The sequence below is a fragment of the Galeopterus variegatus genome, unplaced genomic scaffold (assembly GCF_000696425.1).
Source record: "Galeopterus variegatus unplaced genomic scaffold, G_variegatus-3.0.2 Scaffold9061, whole genome shotgun sequence".
In the NCBI taxonomy this organism is placed as follows: domain Eukaryota; kingdom Metazoa; phylum Chordata; class Mammalia; order Dermoptera; family Cynocephalidae; genus Galeopterus; species Galeopterus variegatus.
This window is the reverse complement of record NW_007735172.1, coordinates 40,325-49,385: the sequence shown is the minus strand read 5'-3', so window position 1 is coordinate 49,385 and position 9,061 is coordinate 40,325. Positions and strand designations below refer to the sequence as shown.

Sequence of the window (9,061 nt, the reverse complement as noted above, 5' to 3'; positions counted from 1 at the left end):
TTTTGTCTTTTTTTGTGACCGGTAACAGGATCGCAACCCTCGGTGTCGCGCCTGCACCGCGTTCAACCAGCGAGCGGACCGGTCTCTATATGGGATTCGAACCCTCGGCGGGAGCGCTACCGCGCTCCCAAGAACCACACTCTACTGAGTGCGCCACTGGGCCGGCCCTTTTGCTCTTCTTTTTTATTTTTCTTGATTTGCATGTAGCTCAAAGTGATCTATTTATCAAAGAAGTATTTCTGTGGTTGTATTTCCTGGATTAAGTAGACCAAAAGCTATCAATCCATATTTAGTAAATATTTAAAGTAATGCTGTGCTAATTTTTAATATTGAAAAGGAAACTTTGAAAGTAGGAGGCCTCCTTACTGGCCTTATCTTTCTTTAAACCCTTAATAATATCCTGAAAGGTAAAGAATTTATTGTTGTTTCAGTTGTACAGGTTTAATAAAATATTGGGTTTTTTTTTTTTTTTAGAAGATGACCGGTAAGGAGATCCCAACCCTTGACTTGGTGTTGTCAGCACCACACTCAGCCAGTGAGCTGACCGGCCATCCCTATATAGGATCCGAACCCGTGGCCTTAGTGTTATCAGCACCGCACTCTCCCGAGTGAGCCACGGGCCGGCCCTGGGGTTTTGGTTTTGTTTTTTGGTGGCTGGCTGGTGCAGGGACCTGAACCCTTTACTTTGGTGTTATAACACAATGCTCTAACAATAAAATACTCCTCAGAGTCTGTATCTTCTGTACAGTTTGTCTTTTCTTTTTTTTTTATTTCCAACTCACCACTAAACTAATGAGGACAGCTTGTCTTTTCTGTATGCATTCAGTTTACTATATTATTTCAAATATTTTATATGAAAAGTTTCTTGCCAGTTTTAATTTCACTTCGGCTGTTTCATCCCAGGCGGCCGCTGCAGACAGCGATGATTCGTGATGGCCTCATCTTCTGGCTGATTGATATTCTGAAGGACCCTGACTGCCTGTCTGACTACACACTGGAGTACTCGGTGGCTTTGCTTATGAACCTCTGCCTTCGGAGTGCAGGTCTCACCCCAGCCCCGCCCCCACCCTCATGAAGAAAGAAAAAAGCATGTCAAGCATTTCCAAAGCACTTCCAGCTAGGTTTAAAGCGATTGAATACCTGAAGCCAAAACACCATTCTGGCCTTGGAAAGAGTGTTTTATTATGTGTGTGGTGTCCACATTAAGAGGAAATTATATCTGTTTGCTTTTTTTTTTTTTTATCCATTCTAAGATAACAGAAAAGTATGTTCCCAAGATTCTACAGGATTAAGTTGGTGGCAGGAGCAATGACAAACCCTGCTTCCTGCTCTTGATCCTGTTGTGTTCCCCCCTCATTCCCTAAAAACGGAGGTTCTTGTGGGCATCACCAGTCATTTATGTACTTGATCAGTAAAGGTAGTGCTTTTAGCTTTTCTACGGGTACTGCCCCATTGAAACGATCTGTTACAGGGGATGAAAGAAGCTTCTTTAGGAGAGGTGCCAAGTCCAGGCCGTGGCTGCCCTCAGTCCAAGCAGCCACAGTATTTGGAGAGAAAGGTCACCTGGACAGCTAGCTAGCTCAGGGGAATTTGTTAGAAGCGTTTTCACTTTTGGAAACTTTGTAATCTGAACTGCCTGACTATGTGTTGTTGACTGAGTAAATGACTGTTATTTCAGTTTTATGGTTTAAAAAATGGCATATGCAAGAAGTGCTAGCTTTGGGGCCAGCCTGTGGCTCACTTGGGAGAGTGTGGTGCTGATAACACCAGGGCCACGGTTTCGGATCCCTATATAGGGATGGCCAGTTGCTCACTTGGGAGAGCGTGATGCTGACAACACCAAGTCAAGGGTCAAGATCCCCTTACCAGTCATCTTATTAAAAAAAAAAAAAGGTGCTAGCTTTTAATGCATTTATCAGATTATAATCAGCATTTCTTTATTATCATCAATTTATTTGCAGTGATTATTATGATGGTGTTTGGAATTACTAAATCACCTGTATGATTTATATGACGGTGGTATATGTACTTGTGGAGGAGAAAACGGCTCCATAACACATTGTACTTTCACTGTAATGAATTGCTCTGTGCTCTGACTGTAATAATCACCACCACCACAAACAGAGCTGTACTAAATCCTTTACATACATTAGCTTACCTAATTCTACATCACCCTTTGAGGTGCATATTAATAATCCCTATTTCAAAGAGGAGAAAATTGAGGCCCAGACTGGTTAAGTGATGCCCAAGGTCATGCATCTCGTAAGCAGAGGAGCCAAGATTTGTACCCAAGTCTGCCTGACTTAAAACTGCACTTGTGAGTTTCGACGTGTCACGTGTGGTTTGGTTTCATTTCCTGCAGGGAAGAACATGTGTGCCAAGGTGGCAGGCCTCGTGCTGAAAGTTCTCTCAGATCTGCTTGGCCATGAAAACCACGAGGTACTCAGTCCACACTGCCTACCCTGGGCATGGGGGAGGCTGCTGGGGACCTGGTGCCTGCGAGTTCACAGGCAAGGGGCTGGCCCAGGACAGTTGCTGCATCTGAAAAGTAGATATATTCCCCCTCTACCAGGTATCTTTATAAGCTACTTCAAATCTTTTATAATTTTAAAATTTTTGGAACTCAGAAGCAGGAAGTCACTCCTTCAGTCCTCGTTGTTGGCACACTGCTTCACTGGGCTAGCTGGGTCCCTCTCCTGCATTACATTTCCTTCTTGTCATCCAGCCCCAGCATTCCTCCCCCTGCATAGACATTCCTTGTGGTGTGCCTTAACGTAGATATGCTATTGTGTATGTGTGTATTGAATTTGCATAAACAGTATTGCACTCTAGATCTCATTCTGTTTATGACTTTTCCCCTCTGCTTTTAGGACCTTTCTCTCTTGCTTTACATACATCTAGTCATTAAGTCTCACTACTGCACAGTATACTCTTGTTTGCCCCCCTGACATTTTGCTTATCCAGCCCCTCAGTGTGTACACTTTGGTTGCCTCCAGTTCGGCTGCCCCAGCGGTCCTCAGTGGATATCAGCTCGCCTGCCCCACGAGGTCCTGTGCCAGAGCTTCCCGGGGTATATAGACATTCGTTACTGCTGGCTCACAGCATACATCAGGTTTGGGTCACTGAGTTCTGCCAAATTGTCCTGTAGAATGGCTGTCCTGGCTTTTGTTCTCACCAGCATCCTCCCCAACACCAGGGATTATTTTCTAAGTTTTCTAACTTGGGGGCTGCAAGCCCTTTTAAAAATAGAGGTGTGGGTAAACAAACTAACAAAAACTGATAAACAAATATGATTATTCTCTCACTTGGTTTCTACAAATGCTTTTGCAGAAACCATGGCATTGCTTTTCACCTGAAGCCAAAGCCTCAACAAAAACATGACTTCTTTGACAGGTCAGGCACAGGGACGGGACTTGGTTTCCATGCATCTATCCATTTCAAGCAGGAAGCTCCCATTCTGTTCATTTCATTCACGTCTTACATTCCCACAGCCCCGTCACCTGATTGACTGGGCTACTTCAGCAGTGGATACTTGGTGGTTGTTACAGTTTGTGCCGTGCATTTTATACTGTAAAACCAGTGAGCTCTTAACCACTCATAGGCCCGAATGAACTCTGTTTTTCATTTTATTCAACTCAGGCAGGTGAAGCCAGAAAGAAATATATTCTTCCATCTCATAATAACGGTTGGTTTCAAGTGTTGAAACCAGTACACTGTCTCTAAAAACTGAACAGACCAAAGGGTTTAAATCATGTCATTAAGTGTTGCCAATGTGTTTGCTTTGAAATGAACTGAAAAACCTCACTATGTGTTTTAGAGCTTAGAAATGTGTTTGCTACACAAATAAATGTAACACCCACATATCTTGTATTAGATAGTTGTGGTCTTGAAAGATGAAACCCAGAGCCATAAAGAAAAAGATGCATATATCTGACTATATGAACATTAAATTTTTTCTATGGAAAATGATGCTGTAATCAAAGTCAAAAGACAAACACTGTCCCAAGAAAAAGGTTGCATCACGTATGACAAGAGTTTAATGTCCCTAATAGACGAAGGCTTCCTACAAATTGATAAGTAAAAGTGAAACAACCCAACAAAAAAACAGGCTGAAGAATACAAATTCACATATTAGCAAATCGTGGTGGCCTATAAACATGAAAAGACATTCAATTTTGCTAGTAGTCAGGGAAATGAAAACGAAAACAACTGCTATAAGATACCTTGTTTTCCCCATGAGATTGGCAAATGTTAAAAGTGATTTTAAAAAGCCAGTTCTGAGAAAGGGTGGTGGGAAACGTGCCCTGCTCCATTGCTGTGGAGAATGCAGCAGGTGGCCTGCTCGGAAGGGGACCTGTCATCTTTCACATACCTGCCATGTGCCTCCTCCTGCGCTTGCTTGATGATGAGGTTCCCTAAATGAGTAAAACATGGGTCTTGTACTCAAAGAGCTTATAATAGCGGTGCAATAAGTGCAAATTTAAAAAGCCACTGTACCTACCTAGCACAATAGTAGAGGGATGTACGAGAAGCGGAGGCGAGTCTGGAGGGTCCAGGAAAGGTTTCCCATGAGAGGTGTCTAAGCTGAGTTTTAAAGGATGAATCAGCTTTGCGGACAGAGCTGTGTGTGAAGAGCATTCTCAGCAAGGTGAACTGGGGACCGAGGCATGTAACGGCCTGGTGTGTAAGTGTGTGTGACGGGGGTGTCCCTCAAGTAGTGTGGGAACTTCATGGTGGCAAGGAGGGAAGAGCAGAAGGGCATGATACAGAGGCCTGCCATTGAGGGATCCTGCGTGCTGTACCAAGGAGCTAGGACTTTCCAGCTGGGCTCTATGGAAGGTTTCCGAGGTGGGGAGAGGGGCGGTCTGGCCCCTGTGGCAGAATTCTGCCAGTGATATGATGTTTGGGTTAAAGGGTGAACATTGAAGGTAGACTCGTCTGGAGATTTGATGTAGCCCGGGTCATGGATGATGACGTCTGAACAAGGACAGTAGCAGTGGATATGGAAAAGAAGGTCCTATCAAAGACAGCTTGAAGACTGAGCACAGGAGAGTAAGCAGAGGAATCAGCGAACAGTCCAGCTTCTTCCCTGAGTGACCAGGAGGTTAGAAATGACAGGAATTAGACAAGAGAACGTAGCATGAGTGAGCTGTGGGAGGGAATGGTGAATTTGGTTTTGAACTCTCAGTTGTAGCTGTCACTGGGATGTGCAGACAGAGATGTGTATCCTTTGGAAACGTGCGCCCTGGAGCTCAGGAGAGTTGAGGGTTTAAACACCCACTCTCCTGTTAGCCAGATTGTTCTCAAGTGTGGTGTTTGATAATTGAATGGTACAGTATTTGAAAACTTGCAAATGACTGTTTTTTCTGCCCTTAAAGATCCAGCCGTATGTGAATGGAGCTCTGTACAGCATCCTTTCTATTCCATCCATCCGAGAGGAAGCAAGAGCAGTGGTAAGGACATGTGCCTGAAAGTGTGGGAGCTGCTTTCGGTGCAAATGTGTCTGCATTGAAATGAGCCAGAAAACCTACCCACATATATTTTAGAGTCTAGAAAAGTGTTTGCTACACGAATAAGTGTGACATCCAGTATCCTGTGCTAGTCATGGGTAGTTCAGAGATGTTACAGCAAGGACTTCCACAATTGGGCACCGTGGGAGGGCTTCAGATAGGTTATCAGCTCGCTGAATTATATGCAGAACATGTATTTGCAATTTTCTGGGGAGAGAATGTGTAACTTTTATCAGATTCCCAAGGGGATCCCTGACTCCTACATAGGTGAGAACCACAGTGTTAGAAAGTTCCCAGCAGGTTGAATTTTACAAACTGTAGACATTCCAACCAATTGGAACAGAAAAGCTGGTAAAGATTATAAAATTGCCTGGTACTTGGTTTGGTTGGTAAATAGTGAATTCAATATTTAATGTGTGTATTAGTCTGTTTTGTGTTGCTGTAACAGAAATACCTGAGACTGGGTAATTTATAAAGAACAGAGATTTATTTGGCTTACGATTCTGGGACAGCAGCATCTGGCACGGGCCTCGGGATGCTTCTACTCATGATGGAAAGTAGCAGCAGCCAGTGGGTACAGGCAGATCACATGGTGAGAGGAAGCAAGAGAGAGAGAGGAGGTGCCGGGGTCTTTCAGCATCTGGCACGGGCCTCGGGATGCTTCTACTCATGATGGAAAGTAGCAGCAGCCAATGGGTACAGGCAGATCACATGGTGAGAGGAAGCAAGAGAGAGAGAGGAGGTGCCGGGGTCTTTTAAACAACCAGCTCTCGCAAGAACTAATAGAGCGAGAACTCACTCACTACCCCTCCTCCCCCACGGAGAGCATTAATCCATTCGTGAGGGATCCGCACCCATGACTCAATCAATTTCCAAAACTACCACGTTGGGGATTAAATTTCCACATGAGTTTTGGTGGGGACAACACATCAAGAACTCACTCACTACCCCTCCTCCCCCACGGAGAGCATTAATCCATTCGTGAGGGATCCGCACCCATGACTCAATCAGTTTCCAAAACTACCACGTTGGGGATTAAATTTCCACATGAGTTTTGGTGGGGACAACACATCCGAACTCCATCAATGTGTAAAATTAGTGCTTATACTCATATTTGAAGTAAAAAACAAGCCTCAGGTGATTAGTATCTTATTTTGAGATAAGAAAAGAGCTCTAGGCATGACAGTACTCACTTCAACATTTTATAATTGTGAAAAACTGGAAGCAACATAAATGTCTAGATTTAGGTTTTCTAGATCTAATCAGCAAAACCACTAGAGTTTTGTCCTTTTTCCGTATGCCATCTGAAACCAGGTTAACAGTGTGAGTATTAAATGCTATGGTGAATGGATTAAATATATTTCCACAGTCAAAACACAGGCTAAATTCGGATTGAGACCACNGGGATGCTTCTACTCATGATGGAAAGTAGCAGCAGCCAGTGGGTACAGGCAGATCACATGGTGAGAGGAAGCAAGAGAGAGAGAGGAGGTGCCGGGGTCTTTTAAACAACCAGCTCTCGCAAGAACTAATAGAGCAAGAACTCACTCACTACCCCTCCTCCCCCACGGAGAGCATTAATCCATTCGTGAGGGATCCGCACCCATGACTCAATCAGTTTCCAAAACTACCACGTTGGGGATTAAATTTCCACATGAGTTTTGGTGGGGACAACACATCCGAACTCCATCAATGTGTAAAATTAGTGCTTATACTCATATTTGAAGTAAAAAACAAGCCTCAGGTGATTAGTATCTTATTTTGAGATAAGAAAAGAGCTCTAGGCATGACAGTACTCACTTCAACATTTTATAATTGTGAAAAACTGGAAGCAACATAAATGTCTAGATTTAGGTTTTCTAGATCTAATCAGCAAAACCACTAGAGTTTTGTCCTTTTTCCATATGCCATCTGAAACCAGGTTAACAGTGTGAGTATTAAATGCTATGGTGAATGGATTAAATATATTTCCACAGTCAAAACACAGGCTAAATTCGGATTGAGACCACCAAAACATTCTTCCAATTGGTTTTGCTTACCTAGAAGAATTGCTGAATCTTCTAATTGATCATATAAAATTATGTCAACAGGTACACCAGAGATAAAAACTTATTGAAGAACCATTCTTTGTGATCATATTAAACAATGGAACTTCATTGTCTACTGCTTTTCAGTTAAAAATCTGCCTTTTCAATATGGAACAGAGAAAAATAAAAGTGATTAAATTCTGCATTAGGGTCATTTAGGTGAAAGAAAGGGATTGTCAACCAGGGCAAAGAACAGAGGAAAAAACATGTGAGCTGAAGAGAAAGAAAGAGTAGAGGTGACATCGAATCAAAGAGTGGAAAACTGCATGGAGGAAAGACATCAGGGCAAAGGAGTGGGGAAGGAGGGAGGGAATGGCAGTCACGGGACAGGGACGGAGTGACAGGAGAGTCACAGCTGTAGGCCCTGAGAGCAGGATGGCTCTTAGAGATCATCTAGGCCAGGAAGAGAATAAGATGGAAGGAAGGGACAGAGCTTCAGAGAGTGTGACAATATCAAGAGGTCTAACATGTCTAATAGGAGGCCCAAAAGGAGAGGAGTAAGAGACAGTGGGGCAGAAAAATGGCTGAGGGATGGCTGGTCAGCTCAGTGGGTTGGAGCCTTATAACACCAACGTCACAGATTCAGATCCCAGTACTGGCCAGCTGCCAAAAAAAAAAAAGAAAAGAAAAATGGTTGAATAACAATGAAGTTTGGTGAAAAACATAAACATTACAATAAGGTATCTAGGAAATCCCCAAATATCTGGAAATTAAACAATATACTTTTATTAGTTATCTATTATTGCATAACAAATTACCCCAAAGCTTAGTGGCTTAAATTTTTTTTTATTATTTCACAGTTTCTATGGGACAACAGCTCAAGAGCAGATAGTCAGGTAGTCCTAAGAGTCCCTCAGGTTATAGTCAAGACTTCAGCCAGGGCAGCCAAGGCTCAACTAGGGCTGGAGAATTGCTTCCACGTTCCCTCATGTGGCTATCGGCAGAAGGCCTGAGTTCCTTCCCACATGGGCCTGTCCATAGGGCTTCTGTTGACATGTCAGCTGGCTCCTCCCAGAGCAAGTGATGAGAGAGAGAGAGATTGAGAGAATGAGCGAGAACATGAGTAAGACAGAAGCCAGTGTCCTTTAGAACCTAGTTTCAGAAGGACACACCATCACTTTTATTCTTCTGGTTACACAAACCACCTCTGGTACATTGTGGGACAGGACTACACAAGAGGTGAATACCAGGGGGTGGGATTGGTGGGGGCCACCTTGAGTTTTTTTTTTTTTTTTAAAGATGACCGGTAAGGGGATCTCAACCCTTGACTTGGGGTTGTCAACACCATGCTCAGCCAGTGAGCAAACCAGCCATCCCTATATGGGATCCGAACCCCCGGCCTTGGTGTTATCAGCACCGCACTCTACCGAGTGAGCCACGGGCCGGTCCCTTGAGTTTTTTACTTTAAAAAGAAGCCTTAAAGATACAAGTAGTATGAGCTTTCTTCTGGCACTTTAACAAGAA

The 9,061-nt window shown here is 43.6% G+C and overlaps 1 protein-coding gene across 1 annotated transcript in view; it reads left to right on the top strand.

Moving 5' to 3' along the window:
- The window catches only part of LOC103608995 (lisH domain-containing protein ARMC9-like), a gene marked incomplete at its 5' end in the record, with an annotated part of 39,825 nt that overhangs the window by 18,210 nt on the left and 12,554 nt on the right, over window positions 1-9,061 (top strand). The window contains 3 exons of the mRNA XM_008593379.1: window positions 904-1,043; window positions 2,363-2,439; window positions 5,379-5,453. Of these exons, the coding sequence (XP_008591601.1) occupies window positions 904-1,043; window positions 2,363-2,439; window positions 5,379-5,453 (292 nt within the window). The remainder of the gene's footprint in view (window positions 1-903; window positions 1,044-2,362; window positions 2,440-5,378; window positions 5,454-9,061) is intronic.